The sequence below is a fragment of the Phalacrocorax aristotelis genome, chromosome 1, assembly GCF_949628215.1.
Source record: "Phalacrocorax aristotelis chromosome 1, bGulAri2.1, whole genome shotgun sequence".
In the NCBI taxonomy this organism is placed as follows: Eukaryota; Metazoa; Chordata; class Aves; order Suliformes; family Phalacrocoracidae; genus Phalacrocorax; species Phalacrocorax aristotelis.
In genome coordinates this window covers 196,435,888-196,458,665 of record NC_134276.1, presented here as the reverse complement: position 1 = coordinate 196,458,665, position 22,778 = coordinate 196,435,888, and the positions used below count along the sequence as shown (strand labels likewise).

Genomic DNA, 22,778 nt, shown 5'->3' with positions numbered 1-22,778 from the left:
TACAAGGCCTGAGGGTTTAGAGAAACTTCCGTCTGGAAGTCTGGAGTCCACATAATGCTCTTTGAAACTTCTGAAGAAAGCTGTGTGGTTGTTCCCTGAGCCACTGGCTGTATTTATTGGTCCTGGATATGAGCAATGGTCACCTGCTGATGGACCCTGATAAGAGGAAGAGGGGCTGGAGGCTCGCTCCCTGCCCACCTCTGTGTTGTCTCCTTTGACTGTTACCAGGGAGACAGACAGAGATTAACCAGGGGCCACCCATCAGACCCCAGTAAGAAATGGGACTGATTTTTTCTTCAAAGAAAGTAGGGGTTTGAGAGCAAACTAGCAGATGTGGGGATTTTTTGTTTTAATCTAAACATTTTTTGGAATATGTGGCTGGAGTCATTTTTATCTGAAGTCTGATTGCAGAGATGTAAGGGTCTCAGACAAGGATCAAAGCTGTTAACTGTGCACCCCGAGTCGCAAAGGAGGCTGGGGAGAGATGGTCGTCACTCTGATGGCAGCTTTGCTGGACAAACATCCTTTCTCTGTGAGGCAGAATTTATTTCATAACATTTCCTTTGCTTTATTAAAGAACCAATTAGGCACAAATGGTATCTGTAAAACAGTGAAGGAAGAGTCATAGATGGTTTTGAAAAAGCCTCGTTAATTTATTTATCACAACAGCATTAGCATTGGTTTGATTTTTAAAGAACAGAAATACTGTATTTCCTTATAAATCTGTAATGCAAATAGTTAAAGGCTTACTGCGCTGGCATGCTGAACTCTGGCCTTATTACTGTTAATCGATTAACTGAGAAGAATGTTTGTTTTAATAGTGAAAGAGAAAGTCGACGCTTTGGGTGACTCAAACTTAGTTTCTGACTCTGCCACAAGCTTTCCACTGAAGCTTTCACCCCTCTGCGTTGTACTCGTCCACACAGACTCTCCTGGTTGACACTGCTGGGGAGGGGGTCGACACTGCTGGGGAGGGGGTCGATGCTGGAAGTTAAATACATGTGGATATGAAGCATTCAGATGCTACAAGAGCCGGGAGGAGGCATGTAAATAAGACGCACAGGTTCCAACAGTATCACCTAAAGGCTCTTCAAGAATGGGGTAAACAGCATCTCCTAACTAGGCCAGGTAAGCCCAGGATGGAAAAAGGGCATGGGGAGATTAGATGACTTGCCAGTCAGCTAGCAGCTAGCGCAGGCATACAACTCTGAGCTTTGCCATTGCAATATTCATTGACCCATTCAGGTTTTGGGTCTCCGGCCCAGCGATATTGTGGTCACTGCAGAGCAGGATGAGTTGCATAAAAAGATTTTAAGGGAAGAACTAAAATCCTGTGCTGACTTAGTAGTGGCACGCTCACAAAACTGAATTCAGACCATATACCATGTGCTGCATGGCAGGGCCTTTTGGTGAACACCATATTGGTTAAATGCTGTGTGAAGTGGTTTGCTTTCAAGGTGGCTGAAAGGAGGAGAAAAGAGCTGGAGTGATTATCATTAAGAAAGTAGAATTTTGCTTTTCAGTCATAAGCAGCCGAGCAGGCTCAATAGTGTTGTTATTTTTGCTCCAAGGATAAGCAAATTCCAAATGATGGCTTTCAGGTGTGAGCAAGATACAGTCTGTCCGAATACAGGTTTTTACACCATTGATCACATACCAGGTGAGCACCTTACACAGACAGCCAGTAGTAATAGCCAATATTGGTTTCTTTTTTTTAGTTGGTATTGATTTGCTGGTTTGATTAATACTGCCTATTTATCTTTCTAGTTTTGCTCTGATTTAATTCTGTTGAAGGATCATTTGACAAATGAGGTATCACATATTTCAGGCACAATTCTTGCTCTGCAGAAAAGCTCCTGTTTCTTTTAGAGCTAAGCAGTTTCTGAGATGTTTTGGCAGCTGTGCTGATTCTGGTTTTCCCTCTATTAAATTTCTGTTGTAGCTGAGTCCCCTCTTATGCATTGCCACAAGCAACTGCAAATGAAATAAAAAGTGAGGTTAAATGGAAGCTCCCCGAATAGTTTCCAAACCTCTGTGAACGCAATGGAGTACAAGTCATCTCAAGACTGTTTCATAGCAAGGAAGGGGAACAGCTGTTTGGGCTACAAGTAAACAGCAAGTACATACCAACTATTTGTAGTCCATTGAGAAAGTAAACAGGGTCATCTTGTCTATTCCCCACGATTCTTTCTTTGTCTGTGGCTTGTAGCCAGCTACTGATCATCAAGATAAGAGGGAAACACCTTAAGTCTTGAAAATTATGTCTGGCTTCTGGCTGTCACTGGAGATAGCTCTATCAGTTAAGCAAGTAAAACTGTGGGTAAGTGCTCTGCTGACTCCAGCACGGCTGGAGCCCATCCCTTTTAAGTTGCTTGATGGCATTTTGCATCTAACTTCTATGTATCCCAGCCACCCAGAGGAAAGGCTCTCAGCATCTGATGTTATAACAGTACATGGCAGGCCAAGCTCGCTTCACTTCAGTGCCGTGGGAATCTGCAGCCCTGAACCATCTGTTTAAAAGCCAAACTTCAGGCTAAATGTTTTCCTGAATAAGCAAAATGAAATAATGTCCGTAAGGTTTCACAAATAAATAAATGTTCTTCAAATATCTGAATCAGATATTATTGCCAAATCCCCTCTGGCATTAGCACAACTTTTTTCTTGAATAATGATGGTAAAATGTAACCTCTTTCCAGACATTGAAAATGTATTTAAATTTAAATAATCAAAACAAGTATTCCTGTTACACATGGTTTTGGTCAACTGAGATTAAAACAAAGATTTGTTGAGAAACTAGTCAGAGTTACACCCTGGGCATGAATTTCAGATTCCAGTCTTTGGAATCCCCGTAGCTTTTTTTGGTTATAAATTTCTCTCCAAGCTATGACTTATATTGTTTTTAAGGGTGTAGATTTGCATTTTAAAATTTCAAAAAGAAAAAAATATTTTCTGGATAAATCCTAGCCTTTAAGTTTCTATGTCAGAGTATTTTTTGAAAGAGATTTTTTTTTCTAAAAGGATTTGCAAAATTTTTAATTCAAGTACACATGTGCATACTAAACTTTGGGTGCCTTAATTAGAACAAATAGCTGTGTCCTGAACTCAGGTATCTGTACAGGTAGAGTCAATATTAAAAAACTGTTTTGGAACTCACAGAAAATAAATTTTTAATTGTGGCAAATACAAATTACTTAAGGGAGTAACTGCTTCACAAATGAGTGTGCCCATTCATAGGTGCACGGTATATAATTGTTACCTGACTGCTATGGAAATAGTTTTTGTCTCTTCTGTTACTTGTGCTCTGTGGCCGAGGGGAAGAGGTACTTGCTGAAGGGCTCAATATCATCTACTTATTTTCACTCTCTACATTTCAGATATTCTCTTACATACACCATCTGCAAAAGGATGACTGCACAAGACAGCCTTTTGGAATGTTTTATGCACCTTCTTACTCCACCCAAAGACAGATGTGCTATTACAGCTGTCACTAATCTATTTTCTTCAGTATTTCTCATACAACTCTCAAGGAACTCAAAACATTTTTCAGGTTTCAATGAACCAAGCCACTGGCCTTTCGTGTAACCCATTTTGATTGCAAATGCATAGCCATATCACACCTCCACGCGAGGAGTAGAGAAGGTGAGAGGGAGCAGGACCTCAGCACTGTGGCAGGCAACGGACAGGACCATGCCAGGCGTTAGCTGGATCATCACAGGCAGCTCCAGACATCAAATGTGATAATGGCTTAACAGACATTACTTCTTTTTGAATCAAACCTTTAAGATTTTCTCTATGTTATCATAAAGGGATGGTATCCCTCTAAATAGTCTTTTTATATACAACCTAATAGTGCCTTCTCATAACACTGTGATGCCCTGGTATTCATGACAAGCTTTAAATCCTCTGCAAAGGGAGAAAATTCAATTAAAAAAAAAAGTCAGTTTTCAGACAGAAAGCTTAGATACAATACACTTTAAAAGAGATAGGGAAGAAAATAAGTTTTTTCTTTCTTTGGGCCTTCAGTCCCTCAGAATTCAGATGGCAGGTTCCTTCCCCTTCACCATGGCTTGTGTCACAGGTTGCCTCTGTTGAGATCAAAGACATTTGGTTTCTATTACCCTATCTGAAAGAGAAGTCCACTGATAAAGAAGTCTCCACCCTAATGATTAAACCCTATTTGGATTTAAATACTGGGCAGAGCCCTTCAGCCTGCAGGCCAGGATTAGATGGTTCATGACTCCAGTGCCTATTTGCTAATCTGGATGCAGACCATGTGTAGCCTGCCTGGGAAATGTTATGTCATTTGGTTTTCACAGCCCTCTACCCTCGGCCCAGGGTAATCTTTTTCTTCTAGTGGTGCTACCAGGAAATAAAACAGAGATGAATCCATCCTAAATAGCTACACAACAATGAGAGCTGAATAAGTGAGGAAAAATTACAGAATTAGTATTTAGAAATGGCTCAAAATCAATCAGTATCTAAATGATCTTTAAAACTGTGGTTTAATTCTGATTAGTTTATGGAGGTCAAGGAGGGAGAACCAGAGAAACAATTAAATTTAAGGTTAATCAGGAGAGGCAGATTTTGTTTTCTTTTTTTTTGTGTCTTAGGAACCATTTTCATTCTCTAAATAGCATTAAGGGTTTCATGCTGGTTGCAGTGACCAAAGATTGATAACTGTATCCACAGGAGGCTCTTTTCATTATGGAAGCCATAGAGGAGCAAATAGTTTAGTGTGGAAGGTATTTTGAAATTATACTCAGGAGCGTCCAGAGACAAAAGATTTGTGATTGCAGCTCTAGTTTCAGACCTTAAAAGGAACATATCTGCCTGACAGTTACTTTAGCTTTTTTTTTGCCTGGCAGTGTCTGTCTGATAAAAGCTATCACCATTCCCCATAAGCCTTGCCTTGTTATATCTACATCTCTACTACAGCATTACTACTGGCAAATGTACTAGGGCAAGAGAGCTTTTTTTTGTTTGGTGAGAGAGAAAAATATTTTTAGAAAAATACATCCTGAGAGTGTAACATGAGCACTCGGTTGTGTGGGTAAATGCTCTGTGTTTCTTTTCCTTTTTTTTTTTTTTTTTGTTTTAACAGTTGGGTGAGATTTTGCCATCCCTACTGATGCTGAGAAGTATTTTTCTTCCTGATATTCTGTGAAAATGGAACAGAAATACTGAAGTTATTGACAGGCTGATCCTGTACCCAAGAAAGGCAACGACAGTCGAGAGTTTCCGTAACCTATGATTATATCCTGAAAGCCAAGATTCTGCCTGTTTTGGTTATGCTGAGCGTTACAAGACATCCTACTGATGTCAGCACAGGTCTCATGGCATACCTTGATGTGAGCAAGACTGACAAAGGTGGCCAACATAAACAGGCCACCCATTCCACTCTTTTTGGTGAATTATCTTTCAGGAGATTATATGAAGTATTTGGTTTGGGAACATGATATTAAAAAAGGGTTTGGTATGGAAGGTTCTTTGCCCTCCCATATGATTGACTGAGTAAAGCATCCTCATCCTATTATTATTATCTTGGCTCCAGCAAGGGATGCTGCAGGTAAATATGCCAAGCTTTAAAGTGAACGGACAGTTTCTTTCTCTGTTCTTACTGGAGTGCTTACACAGACAGTCCCTCCTTCCACTCCTGTGGGAGAAGCCAGCTTGGGTCTGTGCCCATGTGCATGAGAACATTCACTCGATTATTTCTTTTTTTTCGAGGATTAGTTGGATTTACTTGGTAAGAACTCTGCTTGAGCAGAGAAAGCTAACACAGGAAAATTAGGGGAAGTACTGCTTCAAATTCTGCCTACTTGTGAGTTTTCAGTTTTCTCCTTTCCAAGAGGAATGAACCATTTCTGGTCCAGGCTCTTCATAACCAGCCTTACTGACATGCCCATGTTTTTTAAGGCCATGTTAATTCCTGGACAAGAAGAAAGAGATTTAGTCTTCTTTAAACATACTAATTAACCACAAAGGATGTATGAACCAGCTGATGATGTCACATCACCATATTAGAGAAGAATTTATTAATCCTAAGGGAGCCCTCAGGCATACTATGGTATGAATTTGGCACATAAAGGCAAGTCAATCTTTAGGGCACAGCGATGTTCTCTGCTTGCTCAGCTCAGCTCTTCAGCCTTTCCTGAGCATTTTCTCCCAGGAGGTCATGCTTACCCCACTGCTAAGACTTGAGGTTACAGCGCTAAATGAATTTTCCCTTTACATAGATAATTTATATCTCAAAGTACTTTAATGGTGCTATGGAAAGCAATTCAAAAGCTGGAAGACATGCAGCAAGTTCATAACATTAATCATATTAAATCCAGGTGATCAAAACCACTAATCTAACCATAAAGCATAAACAGCTAAAAAAATCAATTGAGAAACCTAAGGAAAAGTAGTTAATGTTCTGTTTTAGAGACTCAAAATGGCAGTACTGAGTAGCTATAGTAATTTTAGTTATAGTAAGTTCTTTGTGAAGAGAATCCCACTTGTTTTAGAGTCTCCAGATAGTCACTTGTTGACACACAATCACAGTTTCAGACCTGTTCTGATAATTCAGCAACTTTAATGTAAAGCATTAGCAGAGTGTTTAGAAGCTGTAAGGGGAGCCATGCTTAAAGCCATGTGACAGGGGACTGGGAGTTTGTGTCCCTGGTGACGTAGCTCTCCGGCTCTGTCAGCAGGCAGGACTAGATCTCAACATGCACAATATTCTCAATTCTGTGGTTTTGCCTCTCTGATGAGTCCAATTGTTTATTTAAGATGTTAGTAATGCCTTCAAAAAACCCTCCTGTATTGTCTTTTCTTTTTTTAAAGGAAATCTGTGCTCTCTTGCAGTTATTTTCCTTCCTATCTCATCATTACCTTTTGCACAAATGCATCATGTATGAAAAAGTTTATTAGGGCAAATGATGCTGTCATGACATTTACTTGGTCAAAATCCTGTTAATAACAAATGAGAGACTAACAGCAACTTACAGCAGATTTGCCAAGTGGCAGAGAAAATACATATTATTTCCATTTTATTTTGGAGTGCTGCTAAAAAGCATTTTCAACTTGACCCTAAATTGATGTAAACCACCATGTCTGGGTCAGGGCAGAAGTCGGGGAGCAGCCGGGGGCAGCCCCAACCCTGCGCGTGGGACACCTGCCTGGGGATGGGGACAGGCCAGACTGAGACATCAGCCCGCAAGTGGTGGAGGCTTGGTGGACCATGGCCAGGCACACGGCCACATGGCAGAAGGAGCTGCAGCTCAGGCAGGGCCAAAGCAAAAGCCTCAGCTGGAAGCAGCTCCTCCGGGCCAAGGTTTGGACACACGATGCCTGGGAGGTCTCCCCAGGGTCACCGCGGGGAAGGCGCCACCCTTGGCCGCACAGGCTCTGAGCTGTCCCCAGCCCTGGCAGCCAAACCTCCGGGAAACCTCAGGGATGCTCACACCTTACGGCAGAGCTTACCATAATGTTTTCCTAAGCAACTCCTTCACAAAGGCTGCATATTTTTTTTCTTTACTCTATGGCTAGAGGACAACAGCAGAAAAAGATTACAGTCATATACACCCATCAGTTTGGGGTGAGCACAATTTTCCAGGCACCATTGGCTCTACAGCCATGTCTGTGCTAGTACATTAATCATGCCTGGAGTGTTTTGCTGCATCTCGGTCCAGCTGGCAAGAAACTGCCCAACTCCTTGCTATGAAGGCCTATTGCCCTCCAAAGCTGGCTGTCAGCATCCCATTGCCTGTTAGGAGCACCACCCGGCCACCACCTGCTCCTCAGCATTGCCGAGGGAGTCACAGGAAGACTGCAGCAGCCCCTGGCCAAAACTCTGTTAGCAATTTAACAGAGCAGGCAGCTGAAGTTCAGCACCTGGAGAGACTCCCAGCCCTGGTGAATTTGCTAGTGCAGAGCCCACGTGTTCCACGCGCAGTTTCCACTGGCTCGCATGTGCAAGCCCAGAGCACTCCCCCCTGGCAGCAGGTGCCGAGGTCTCCAGCCAACCAGCCAAAATGCAAGGAAGAGTCAAAGGCAGTTTTGGCGGACGTGATGAGAACTCACAATCACCTAAGTAAACTGTGTTGACAGTAGTAATGATATGGACAGATTTAGGCTGTTGGGACTACGATGAATTGCTGAGATGAATCTTCCTGTAGCTACATTTTTGCCTGGAAATCCAGAATTAAGAACCCTAGCTAACACACTCGCTGGACATGCCTTACATTTAATGTAATAATTTAAATGGAATCCAACATTCGCCTGATTTGATCATCTTGTTTCAGCAAGATGGAACAACATACGTGTTTCTAGATGAACCTATGTTTCTGAAGGATGCTTTCTGGGGAGTTCCCTGCAGTGTTGTGCTTCCCTCATCAATGTGCAAACCTGTTCTTAAAAAGGTGCACTGCCTCAGGACTAGCAGACATTTTGTGTGCACCAGTCATGCTCCCTCTTTATTGAAAGATTATACTATATTAATTTTCTGCATTAAATAAAAAGTCTTCTTGGGATCAGAGTTCAAACTCTGACCAAAAATGCTTGGTTACTACAGGCACGGTTCAGGATTCTTCCTGAGTAGCAATTTTGATTCCTTGTAATTGACCTTTTCACAATGTATCCTAGATCTTGAGAGAGGGGTTGGCTTTACAGAAAACTTTCGTTAATATTTTTCTGATTGCACTTCTCAGCCATATTTCCTCCCCCTTACTGTTATAATAATAATGAACTTCCCATTAGTATTGGATTAGGTGACAGTCTTTGGTTGTGTTGGTACGACGAGTGTCGCTCAGGTGGCAGCCTCGTTGCTGCAGGCGCCATGCAAACGCAGCAAGAGACATTTCCTGCTCCCTACGAGGAGCATGTGCCCCCAGGACTCTGCATGGCAAAACTGGGAGCATTCTCAAATGGGACCTGAACAATTTCTTTCACTACATTTCATTTGGTTGCTTCACTGGTTGCCTCATTTTGCCTCTCAAACGGCACATTCAGAATAGTTCAGTGAAAGGTGTAAGAGTTGCATGTCTGGATCACTCAAACTTAGCTGGGAAATGGACCTCATGACTTAGTGACGAAGCAGACCTTGGAGTGAACTAGAAAACTCCAGCATGGAAATGTAGTGAGGTTAAGCATAAAGGAGCTCTGTTTGCAGAGCAGGATAGCAGCAGACAAAAATAAAGGATCCTTAAATTATTTTCCTTGTCCCCACTTACCTCCTTGCAAAAGGATGCTGTTTCTGGTAGCTAAAAGGCACGCATCATTCACGTGCCTGAGAGTTGCGTGTGGTTGCTAGGTGGCAATACAGTTTTTAGATTGTTGTGTTACTATCCCAGAGGGCTGCAAAAAATCAGTGCACAAGAGCTGCTCATTAACTGGTAGTCCATGAAGTTTCAAAGAGTGTCTGTAAGATGGAAGTCCTCCTCCCTTGATCTTTCTCCAACTCATGCTTCTGAATTCTTAAAAGTACTTAGGAGGAGATTTTAAGTGCTGTAATCAATGACTGCTTCGGGTCTTATTTGACTTATACAACCAGTTGCCCTAGAGTATATTCAGGAGATGGAGAATTAATCAGCAGAAACAGCAGGTGTTATGAGCCCCTATTCTTTCTCTGGTACCTGCAGGGATCATGTAAAGCCCTACAGGAGTATTTCATACCAAGATCCAATGAATGGTAGCATCTAACAGATGCTTCGTTCTCTGACAACCTTAGCTGAAGTAGACCAGAAGCATCTGATACTTGTTTTTGAACAGAGGATCAGAAAGTAGGAAGCTCAAAGAATCCCACCCAGCTCATATGCCTGGTAGTTCTGAATCAAGAACAAAGTGGATCTTCTGAACACATTTTGCAGGACACATATTAGCCCTCACCTCAGTGTTATCCTGTAAAAAAAAAACAAACTGAAAATGATCAAGTGGTGCAACTGTAGCCACATCTGGCCCACAACAACACATTATCAAAATCCAGCGTGAATGATGAGTCTTCAGTGCAATGAAGGCTAATACTTAAGGGGACAATCTTGCTCTAAAACAGTCAGGAAGTAGGTGGGTTTTCAGGGCAAAGGCCCCATATATCCTGCTAGAACTCTGTTAACTCAAACTTCCCTGTCCAACCCAAAGATGTATGTGCTTGATGACAGTCAACCTGAATTTGGCTTTTAAAATCAGGCTGAGGAATGCAACTGCATTTAAGGACTGAAATCCTGTCCTTCAGAACAAAGCAGAGATGTCTGGTAAAATCCCAAGATGCTGTAAGAAATAATTAGGTGGCAGCAGAATAATCAGATCAGCTCTGTGGCTGACAAAGTGTGAAAAATGGGAGAAAGGTTAGGATCTGTGGTCTGACTGATTTCCGAAGTAAACTACATCAGCAGCTCATATTACATGCAATGTACCTACAATATTAGGTTTCATACAGTTCCCTAATACCAAAAATACAATTTTCAGGAGTGATTATACATTTGGGAATACATACGGGGAAAATAAGACTATTATTGTGCAAAAACCAAAGCCCCAACCTTTATTTTTCACAATACATTTCAAGTACATGCAGAACGTATTTACATTTCTCTTTAAGGCAAACAGAAACCGGGTTCTTATTCCTGAGTTGCTTAGCACCAGTAGAAATAGCAAATAAAAACTTAGGAAATGTTGTCTCTCCCTTTGAAGCTGCAGCTGCTTCCCATGCAAAATATTTCTGCTTTCACCTTGCATTTCTTTTAATGAGCTATTTACACTAATAATCTCTTTTGGTGTTCGGAGCCATTTCTGCAGGTTTCAATCTCTTAGTAGAAACATCTTGCCAAGATGTGACAAACCTTCCATGTTTGTTATTTTACCTTACAGACTTTGCTGACTAGACAGTACAGCAGTACTTCAGTCTTTGCTGGCACATGCATCAAGGTCTTCTCTTCAGTTAAGAGTTCTGTATTCCCCAATATTTAGAAAAAAACTAACATTATCTTCTTATGTCTTTCTCATGTGGGCTAGCTGCTTCTCCAATACTATATTAAGATTAAGAGAGGGAAATGTTCACCTCAGCCAATGGAGGTTTTTAGGGCTTGACTTCACTAAAGCTAAAGCGGGGGGAAAGTAAAGATGCCTACTGAAGTGCTGGAATTTACAAAGAAAATACAAACCAGTTATTCAATGAAAAAACATTCTCCCTTGAAGTCTAACATTTGATCCATTTGCATTAGCTCAAGACTTTAGACATTTGCTAGAATTTAGGATGTTGAATTTCCATTTAAAATACAAAGACGTTTGTGACATTATTCCATTGCCCTTGACTGGCTCTATCAAACCCACCAATTCCAATAAGCACTCTTCTCCCGTGACTTTTAAGAGGACCACAGGGCATGGTCCTAAAAGAGAAAACATCTATTCGGTAAAAAATAAGTTCCAGTCCTTATTTAACGTCAAAATGTAGTCCAAGCAGAAAGTCAATAGTGCAAAATGGGATATGACTCTTAAGTGTGTCTTCCTCAGTGACCTGTAGTGTGGAAAAGTGTTTTGTTTCAAATTACGTTCTCTGCTTTCTTTGCATGCATTTCTGAAACTATAGTTACAGTATAAACTTGTCAAATACCTCAGTAATTGAAGGTTTCTTTTACCATATAGTCTCTCTAGGTGCCTACCTCAGCTAATCAATTCTTATCACGATTTTTACATAACTGCTAATATTTACGGGTGTTTAACTTAAACATTCATTGAAAGAAACAGAACAACTGTGCCTTGATTAAACTTCTGGTTTAAACTGGTTATTAAAGCAAAAACACCCAAGTAATTTCTTCTTTTTCAGTTATTACCTGCTAAGATCAAATGTCTTTCTTCACAACTGTTTCACTTAGTAGCAACACAAAGCAGCACATTGCATTGGGAATACTCCACATTCAAATAGTCAACTGCAAAAATATTACCTTTAACAAGGACAAGCAATCTCACAGAGAAATTCTTCACCAAAAGTTTGCCGATTTCTTTTTCCCACCTCTGAGAGATTGTTACAAACTAAGCACCTAGGAAAAAACAATAAATGAACCCAGACAGTAAGAGGAACTCATGAAGTGTCCAACCAATATTCCAGCAGGAAGCTGACTCCCTCTGGTAAGGCAGCTCCCAACAGAAGGTCCAAGGGCTTCCCTGCCAAGTAAGATGAGTTCAAAAGGCTAAAAAAAAGAATGGTTGTTATTCTGCACCTGGCAACACCTCTATACACTGTGAACAAAACAGCTTGCTGCAGGTATTCCCAGTGAACAGCTGCAGCACAGCATTTTTATCCTCATTTTATTTTCTATCATGTGATCTGTATGTAGCTGTAGTTCTAAAATCAGCACTGCTGATTCTGTAACCAGTATGTCCTCTGAGAAGATGTACTTTTTCAGTGATCATTTCAATATTAAGATGCTAGAAAGATTACAAAATTTTAGAAAGTCTTAAGAACTTCTCCCTGGAAATCCTTGATCCCTAATCTATTACTCAGAGACTGCACTAGTTCAGAGGAAAATATTGTACCCCTTGACAGTGATTGTTTATCTAGCGATGGATCATCTAGCGCGTTTGTCAAATCTTGTCCTGCTATGCTGGTTCCTTTGAAAAAATGTAGGAGATCGACGCTTCTCTGCTTCTTTCCTCTTGCCCAGATCTGTTAGAAATGGCTGGAGCTCAGGTTCTCCTCCATTCACACAGGACAGGGGACACAGGCATTCATTCGGGCTGTGTCTCTGCTACCTGCTGCACTAGCTGAGATAGCAGAAGATGATTAGCCTCCCCAGGCATCTTACCAAGGTGAAATATTCCAGAGGAAGTCACACAAATATTTCTTGCATTCAAGACAGTTCGATGGCCTTGGAGAGCAGTCATGGCACAACTCTGATATGATCTGTGTCTCAGCTTGCTTAGGGTCATAACTTGTACTCTTCTGATCCCTGATTTGAAGAATTAGTCCTAACTGCTCTTTTGAGGACGGCACCAGGCTATCACGTCTGAATCCTTTCATGCAGAAGGAAGAAGTTGTAGGCAAGAATAAGTTTCTGGACAGTTTTGAAATGCCACTTCCAAAGGCACCAACTTCTACATGCAGAGTAAAAGACATTGCTCTTTCTTACAGTGCAGATGAAACAGATTACATCCAGTTTATTTATAGAAGATTTATACACCTGAAATATCACAAACATTTACAACTTTCCCACTTTCTTCTGAGTTCTGAAAACACCGAGTCATACAATTACACCGCTGTCTCCTTCGACTCCAATGTCTGTGTTGGCTTGAAGTTCAGTATCTCTTTATATGTAATGCCTGGAAAACAACAGAATAAACACACTGTTGCTGGTCTAATCAGAAAATGAGGTGCACAGACACAAGCAAGGTGCAACCCCAGCATGGTTAGGCTCTGCTCTAGGTCAGGAAGAGAGACTGCCTCAGACAAAAAAAAGAGAGAAAACGTACAAAAAGTAAGGGAATCGAGGATTGTTTTTTCACCATTTCAGATCTGAGGAATTAGCCCAATGCTGAAATGTTATAGGTGCTTTCAAAGGGATGTGTGCATCAACTTTACAGTATAGGGGGCAACATCCTCAGAGAGAGCTGCTGAGCACATCAGCTTTAGAAGTCAAGTCCTCACTTAAAAGCCAAAATACAAACTTCTGATGTTAGATGAAAACTAGACTCAGATTTACATCTCTGCTGAGATAGATATGTTTTCTCTCCCTGAGAGAACTTAACTTAAAATTAAGGCCAGCAGCCACTGCAGTCCTACAGAGCCAACAGTTGAGGAATCCGTTCGCCCGTCCTGTCCCCTAGAAGGAACATGTTACAGAAATTGTTTCTTTCCTACGTTGCAGAAGATGGGAGGACAGACACATGAAGAAGGATAAGGAGGAAGAGGAGAAAAGCCTCTGTTAGGATGCAGAGAAGAACTTTTGGGGATCATTCCAGGAGGACTTGATAAATGAACACTGGCTTATTAATAGTGCTTCTCTATCTTAATGCTGTCTACTTACTCTGTTCCAGCAAAGGCAGAGAAAGTAATTTGTAGAGGGGAATATTCCTATTTCTGGATGGCCTTTCCATCTGGTCATTTTTTAAAACATCACAAAACTAAACTCACGCTTCCACTCATCTAGCGGAAGATCCATGTTATCAAATGTGTCGTCATATTTCTCGGCTTCAGTTTCTTCCTCAGGATCGTGAATTGGTTCAAAGTAAGGATGCATCAAAGCCTCAGCTGCCGTGACTCGCTTCTCTGCATCCAGCACCAGCATCTTCTCCAAAAGGTTTACAGCTATTGAACAGAAAACAAACAGTGCATTCAAACCACGCCACTGATTCCAGCTTGTACGCAGTAATGTTGCCCTGGAGATATTTCAAATAGATACACAGTTATAAAGCAGAATCATTGGGTGTTCAATTCTACAGCCAGTGGGGCCCATCTGCATGACAAAACAGTGCTGTGAGCAACCTGGGATTTGTATAAAGCCTAAAGCAATGCAGAGAAGCTCCCTTGCTTCTGCATGCAACACAGCCACATCATCTCAGCAGATGACTTCACTCCAGGACCACCGTGCCTGGGGCTTTCTCAGGTGTCTTTCATCACCTCCAGCACTGTGCTGCAGTTCTAAGGTACAACATGACCTGACAGCAGCAGAATGAACAGGTGGGTGTAGAGCTAATGAGAATTGCTGTATGACCAAATCCAAGCCCAAGTACCATGAAGGTCACTAACACAAGTCAGTTGTCCCTGCTTAGAATCTCAGCACTGACTTTATCTGCTATATGTTTTTGACCTCAGCCAAAACAATTCACAAAAATCTTGTATGTTCCTCTCCAGTGGATTTTGGATCAGGTTTACTGATAGACTGTCAAAATGGGCTAGTGTGAACAGATATGATGGATGATTTGTTTATTCTCTGGTTTTCTATCCGAAAGAACGTTCCTGGGTTGGGTGGAGCAGCTGAAAGAAGAGGCAGCAGCGTGGGACAGGATGCCGCAACTCCTGCTTGCCACATCGTGGATTGCCTCCAGCCTTCTCTTCCAGACCATGAGCAGTTAGTCGTTCTCTATGTAAGGAGCAGTCAAACGGGCACAGAAATGACAGGAAAAAACATCCTAAAAACTAAATGGAAATGTGTAGAGTTTGCCATAGCTGGGAAGGTCTGTGAGCTAACCATGCAGTCAGGGTAAGAGCTGCTTATTAGTCATGTTTGTTTCTACTGTATCTGAACATACAATTTTAACTTCTTAAATTGAGAAGATTGAATTATCCTAACTGATATTCTAATAAAACTGTCTTTGTGAGCGTTAAGGTCACTGGGGGATGGATAAGGTTTGGGCAGAGTCACCTCAGAGCTCTAGCTGCCTCGAGTCATGTCACAGTTATGCACACTTGGTATGGTCTTCTGGCTGTTTATATCTATCAAATCCAAGCCAGTGCTTCTCAGGAATGCACAGATGTTTCTCAGGATGTATTCATTCCATGACTAAAATGTCAGCTTTCTATATGCATGGTTACTACTGTAGACCAGATTGAGCTTTCAGAATTATATTTCAAATACAATGCACAGAAAAATTTATTACATATATTTCATCTCCCAGGGCTCATAAGAAAGCTGCTCCAGTAAAACCATTAAGCAGATGCTGGATTAGAGCCTAAAACACAAAATACTTCTTTTTTGACTCTTTTAAGAAACATTTGATTCCTGGCAGGGTCTAGACTTGGCAAAATTCAGCCACTAAAATCAAAGTTATGAATTATGGAAAGCAAGAGACAAAAAAGCACAAGAACCATCACATAACCTGTCACATGACTGATACTGCTGCTGCCTCCAATGCAAACACCAGAACAAGCCAAACTGTACACATTCACACAAACTGTCTTACCCAAAGGATTTGCATACTTCAAGATGGATGCAAAATCTTTTTTCTGGACTTTGGGGAGGCTTTTGATATAGTTTTTTGCCTTAAAAGAAAAATGAATATTAAATTAGACCTTTGCCACCTTTGCAGTGGGACAACATTAACTATATGCTTAATAGGTAACTCAACAATGCTTTGATAGCACATTGGACAAATGGAATTTTTGGGGGTCAGAAACCTTCATTATATTGACCTTCTTGTTGAAAGGAACTTTTTTTTTTTTTAAATCAAGCCTTAAAACTGTGATTAAGACATGATAATGTAAAGCTTTAATTATTAATGCTAAACATTTAATATATTAATTAGAATAAATATATATGCATAATTTGGATGTTGTAGTGAGTTTGCAGGAATCCCTAGAAGTGAAATTTATACAGTAGTTCATTAGTATTTAAATTGTACAGTTAGTCTAATGATTAATTTTAGGGTTTTTTATAGTAGGGGCTTAAGGATTCTAGAAGAACATACACACAAGAATAGAAAAGACATGGTCGGAGACATCTGCAGAAAAAACTTGATTTTCTGAATAGGTCCATGTTTTCAGTACGTTTCAGATAAAGGTAGTAACACCTCAGCTCAACTGAAACTTGGAAGTATTTAAATATGTAGATTTTTCAACTGTCCTGATAATTTTCTGTGCCCCCTTAAATCTCCAGTAGCTATTCTGGCTGTGCAAAGCAGTTCAAAGCAGAGATGTACCATCGGGGGTCAGCTCTGTAGACAACACTTTATCCCAGCCAGTCTAAGAACTGAGCATAGCTTAAATCAAATTAAGACATGTAAAACCAACTGACAAAGCAGAATACTTACATCTTGACTCTGCAGTTTTTGAACAAAATCCTGAGTTGGTGTACCTGTTATTTTCATTATTTCTGTGAGCTGGTCCAGATCTGAATACCAGAAATAAGGAACAAAGTCTTTCACCGTAAAACTAAACACTTCACAAAAATTGTGAGTTTCTTTGCTATTGAAGAGTAAAGCAAAAATCATAATGCAAGGACTGAGCAAAAGATTTATAAGAGATGGGATGAAAATTCTCCATTTTTCCTGCAAAAGACAAAGACACTGAAAGCACCTGAAATAAGATACCCTGTAACTTGGGAACACATAATCATCTGCAAACTCCTCTGCTATCATCAGGCCTCCTCTATATTTTTGGTCAAAATCAGTCCAAAAGTATTGGAGTACTGAACAATGAACACATGTATTGCATGCACTGCCCTGGTCTATCCAAAACTTAGGTGATGTAGAGGCCGGAAAAGTCCCAGGGAACATCAGGTGGTACGATAAACGGAACAAAAATCAGAGGAAACCAGTCTGTGTTAGTTCTTCTCCACACTGAGAAACTTCAAGGAAAAAAAGATAATCCCTCTCCTCTTCATTTCCCACATGTTTAGCTCAATTCCAGATGCTAAGATGTTGGAGACATTGGGGTAACACACCGGAACACTCCCTAGACTTCTGTGTCCTAAACCAGCACAGATTAATCAGCAACAATACTAGCTGTTTCCAGGAAGAAACACCACATTTCATAGGTGGCTACTGCTGCAGAGAACAGCTTTAGGACTCATTTGCTGCTCTGGTAAGAGCAACAGATGAGAAGCTAGAAGCTAGATCAGCGCTTGGCACACGAGGATTCTATCGACCTCTGCAGAAAAAGGCAACGGTGGGTAATGTTGATGAAATAAATAAATAAATAGAATGCCATACCAAGTTTGCAGGATAGCCTATTCATAGTACTAAAAGAAAAACCCCTTCAGTTAGCTGTTTTCTTATACACCTACCCACAGCTGAACCCACGGATGCATTTCCCTGACAATAGGTAACACTGGTTTATGTACTCAAAAGCCAGCAACAACTATTATGCTGGGGTAATTTCCTTCACAACACAGGACACAGAACTTCAGCCAATAGTTCTGAAATCTCCAAAACCCAGTATGACTAAAATACTAGCTTTTCCACTCTTACATTTACAGTGCAACTTGAAAATTATGACTCACTCATTTCCTTATTTATATACCAGAATGCTCAAGGTTAGCATTAGCTGAGAAATGCTTTGTTAGTCAACAGCTGTTCTTTGGCAGGCATTTTAGTGTTTTTTTTTGTGAAGAACTAATGCGTACTTAAAATCCTTACAGCTGGAATAATTTGATGTATTCTACTTTTCTACAGTCCCTGTCATTTTTTTGGTGAATGCAATCTTCCTTTTTTATGTTTTTTTCCTCACAAAACAAGAATAATATGATCCATGCAATGAAGTCCTAATCTTACATGTAAGTACTTAAATACAAATATAACCTAAATGAAACAATTGTGATTCTGTCATTCTGTAAACTAGTATTTGCAGATAAGCATTTTATTGACTGGAACTCCACAAGGGGAAAAGCAGTGCAAAATGATTAGGCTGAGCTGTCAAACATACAAAGCTGGGAAACAAAACAAAACAAAAGGTAAAAAAAAAATCTTGCTGTCTTCTATTAACACCGTCCTCTATTAACTGCCACATCTACTACTGCCAATGAAGTATCACTTGCGGTTGAGTTATGGCTTAATTGTAACTATTTTCTTAATTCCTCAGCAATGAAATGATAGGACTAGATGTTTTCTGTAAATCTAAAACGTTTTACTAGATATTGCTTACATAACATTTTTTGGTAAAAGTCTCAAAAAGCATGTGCACATAAGTCCATATGCTACAGCAGAATCCTCTCAGTGTGTTCTGGAGTTGCGGAATCTATTACTAAAAGAACCATAAAAATCAAAATATGCCTTTCCTATCATCACAGAACCTTTCACCTGATTATTTGAGATGTGATTTAAAGACCACCTCTTTCTATTGAAAAAGTTTAGTAACACAAGTTTTAATTTGCAGATGTGCAAAAGGGGTACAGCTATCAAATGACCAATAATGAGAAAGGTGCAAGCCATTTTACTAGTCATTTCAATTTATGCTCATCAGTTTTTGAACAGACCTACTGTTTCACATAAGAACCTCTCATCATTTTGTTACATTAGTGTCATAAATTCACTGAAGGATACGATCATTTCCTTTGAACAGAGGCCTGCCCGTTATCATCTCAGCCATTATACAGCCCACAGACCAGATGTCAACTGAAAAAAAGACCAACAGTCACATTAAATTGCTGAATACTTGTACATTTAAATGTACATAAAGATTAATTTAAAACATATTTTAAAGAAGTGTAAAACTTACCTTTATAGCCTGTTACAAAATAAATGAGTGCCTTGCCAGGAATGATGAACGGTATTGGTAAAACTACCAGCCTTTCTAATTAGCAAACGGGAGATAATCTGATAATATGCAGAGTCAGTTTCTCAGTAACAGGCAGATGCATGTGGGAAGTAAATTTTCAATGCTTTCAAAAACTTCCATAGTTATCATTACATTACCTGAATTCCCTCCCTCTGCTATTCTCCCGTCTGTTCGAGTTACAATCAGCACATCTTTGCAGGAAGATGACAGTCAGTGCAGAACACAAGAACGTTGACCAGACTGTCACATCTGTATACATTTATATCACTTTTTTCCAACCACCTTGGCACTTTCTGTTGCTCTCAATAAATATACAAAAAAGCCCCCAAACTCACAATCACCAAGCGATTACCTGCAATTTATCTACAGGGAAGTTTTGCATAATTATATTGTCATTTTCACCTCCAATTTCTCATTCATTTTGGGAACAAAGACCTGCTTATATACTGCCTGATTCAGTGAATGCTTCAGCTCTGTTAAGACTTTTCGGAAGAGATGCTGACCTGTTTGCGTATAATGCATCCAGTTAAGTATGACCTCTGGGGCTCTGTACCACCTTGTAACCACGTAACCGGTCATCTCACTGTCTGTATGCCTTGCCAATCCAAAATCCAGAATCTGTGGTGGAAGCACAAAGAACATCCTGATCAGACAGCCAGTAATCTATTTTATACAGACTTTACAGATGCGGAAAATAAAAGAATTGGAGCATTCTGCAGAGATCTGCTTAATTTTGCATCTTTTTTCTCTTTGAAGTGTCTTGTTCTCATTTGAAAAAATCAAGACAGAAGTAGCAAGGAGCTGCACAATTTTTTCCCCCATGTTAGATATTTCTATAGCAACACTAAAAGCTGTAAAACCAGTAAAGAAAAGAATAAACTCTTCAGTTATTAATTAGGAAGATATGGGTCCCATTCAATACAAAAAATTCCCAGGCCATGGAATGACTATTGTAGCTTGTTAGGGCTAAAAGAACAGCACCTATCTTAGATGGTATTTATTGCCCTCATATCCCAGGTGGCACAACTATTCAAGAGCACGTTCCAATAATATTCTGAAGTAAGGAGGAATCATTATCTTTGTTTTATGAGTTTTCATACCACAGAAACCTTCCTCTAGGTCACACTGAAAATATGCAAGAGTAGGGAATTACAATTATTCAGCCCCACTGAGTTTTCCCCAACCTACTGCATCAACTACAGAACAACCCTCTATAAGAAACACATGGTCAATGCATTTGTTTTTTTTAAAGGATTATGCACAATTCAGCTTATTTCCAAGACTCAGATATTTATCTCCAGGTACAGCAATATGTACAGCAGCAAGATTGAAAATGAATGTTACTGCCTTTTATCAACTTCTACAAAAGTGGCTAACGTAAAGGCCCACCTGTATGGACCTTCAAAAGGTGGTACCAAAAGTTGCGTCCAACAGTGAGGAACATTCCTGGAATGACAGTCAGTTCATAGTTTTTCAGGAAGTTCATGCTTCTAACAAGAAGCAGGGGTCTTGGGTAAGCAAAGTCTATTCAAGATAAATCATCATCATCCACGGATTCTTGAATATGTAGCTTTGCATGAACAGCCACTAGTTTCCATGTGTATCAGGCTTCATATATATTGACAGGGCAGACATTTTTACTAGGAGCATCTGTGCATTAATATACCAAGAGTGATTCTCTCTGTAATTAAATATTTAAAAATATTTCAGGATGGTTTCATCATTCCCTGGAACTAGCAGAAAGGAAAATTGTATTTTCATTCACAGATCAGGAGCATAAAATGTAATAGCTTATCTTTATTGCCATACTTGAAAGATCATTTGTACATCTCCCCCATAACTGCTGATTACCTACCAATTTAAAAATAGGAATAGGATGCCAGGGGAGAGATTTTTATTCTTACCAATAAAATACAATCGATTATGGCCAAAATTACCCCTCAGAACTTTGGCTACTGCAGATTTACAGGAATCAAAATATTTGCAATAACAAAATACACTTTTATATATAGCTTTCAACACATTCCAGCCAAAACTAGCACAATGAACATTATGTCTTCCCAGTAACATGGGGAAGGGGGTGGAAGAAGAAAAGGAAGTTTTACATAATAGGTCAAATGCTATATGTGGCACCATCTATTCTGTCACAGCTTTTTAGGCCTTTTTCATACTAAGGCTTGTAACACTTGGAGACAGCTAAAATATAATTTGGGTTTGTATTTTCATAAAAGCAGAAAATGACAGCGAGAATTTTTGTGTATTATGTATTAACGTGAGGATTTCTTTTCATTTACATATTCATTAGGCTCAGGAACAAGTGTGTCCTGTTAGTACTTAATATTAACATGGCACCCTTCAACAGTAATCTTCACATGAAACTATTATTCTCATACTCAAATCTTCACCTTTTCAGCTGGAACTTCCAAAGCAATTTTCAGAGCAATTTTGAAAATCCTTTTTATAATGCAGGAATTATGAAAGAGAGAGCAAATTCCCCTCAGCTCCTCAAGGATAAGCTCCCTTTCTACTCAGCAGACTTAATTTTCCTAACTTGCTTCAATAACCATAACAGAAACAACTTGTAAATTCAAGACTGCAGAAAGGGCAGTGACTTCCCCTTCACTGTCACTTTTCTGATTCCTGTGTAGCAGTTGAGGGCATCAGACGAGGGAGCCAGAAAGCTCATTATGAAAAAGAAAACTGATTGCTTATTAATGAATTACCAGTTCAAGGAACTATTACAACTTGCCTACAGCCTCATCACCACTGGAGCTGATGCAAGGGAAGCTGCTGAGTGCACTGACATGGGGAAAAGGGTTGGACTGTCCCTGGCGGCATGGTCCCGTTCCCGCATAAACTGACGTTGAAAGCTCAGCCTCAGAGCAGGGTCACATCCTGCCCATTGCATCTGAATGCACGCACCCAGGGGAAGTCAGTTCAACTCCTTCAGTGTAAAAGAGATGTCAGTTAAATCCTGCCTTGGTATTTTTTACGCACACTTCTCAACATATTATAGTTTGCTTTCTGTTTATAGACCAGAGTTGCCTTTCAACAACCAGTACTTCCTAATGGCAAATTTGCACTTTTCTTCTGCATATATCAGAGCTTATTGTACAACCAGGGACAGCATAATTTCACTCCAAGAATTAAGAAACAAAACCTAAGGCTTAATGCTATACTTTCTCCTTGTCATTTCACAAAATTGTGTTCTGATATAGAATTCTTTCCCTCAGTTTATCTAAAAGGTTAAAAATGTCCAAGGTAACAGAAAAATAAGTTGTATTAAATAAGGAGATACTGTGCAGATACAGTGATCGTATCGTGGAAGAATGTCTTAGACCTGGACTGCATCTCAAAACGTAATTGCACAGCTCAGGGGCAGGGGAGGGGGGAGAAGAGAAACATGTACAACTGCTTTTTCTAGATTCTTGTTTTTTCCCCATCACCCTGGGACCCACTCACCATTTGTCCACCTACAAGCCAGGAGGAGACAATGGCTTTTTGTGTTAGATAGGGAAGTTCTGAAATGACAGGACCCTGAACATTCCGGTCAGTCTCCAAAAAGGAAAAAATTGTATTACAATGGCTACATGCA

At 40.1% G+C, this 22,778-nt stretch overlaps 1 protein-coding gene and 1 long non-coding RNA gene across 4 annotated transcripts in view; one reads left to right on the top strand and one right to left on the bottom strand.

The window, feature by feature from the left end:
• Nucleotides 1-832: 832 nt before the first annotated feature.
• On the top strand, nt 833-15,303 carry LOC142051762 (uncharacterized). The gene is made up of 3 exons (XR_012658622.1): nt 833-1,128; nt 1,572-1,660; nt 3,375-15,303. It is a non-coding gene; the product is annotated as an uncharacterized LOC142051762 (long non-coding RNA).
• MAPK12 (mitogen-activated protein kinase 12) overlaps nt 13,096-22,778 on the bottom strand; it is a 45,822-nt gene continuing 36,139 nt past the window's right edge. For all 3 annotated transcript variants that reach the window (XM_075081238.1, XM_075081237.1, XM_075081239.1), the window contains 6 exons: nt 19,687-19,801; nt 18,949-19,020; nt 16,720-16,799; nt 15,874-15,952; nt 14,105-14,278; nt 13,096-13,293 (listed from right to left, as the gene is read on the bottom strand). In XM_075081238.1, coding sequence (XP_074937339.1) covers nt 13,223-13,293; nt 14,105-14,278; nt 15,874-15,952; nt 16,720-16,799; nt 18,949-19,020; nt 19,687-19,801 — 591 coding nt within the window. In that variant the 3' untranslated portion in view covers nt 13,096-13,222. The remainder of the gene's footprint in view (nt 13,294-14,104; nt 14,279-15,873; nt 15,953-16,719; nt 16,800-18,948; nt 19,021-19,686; nt 19,802-22,778) is intronic.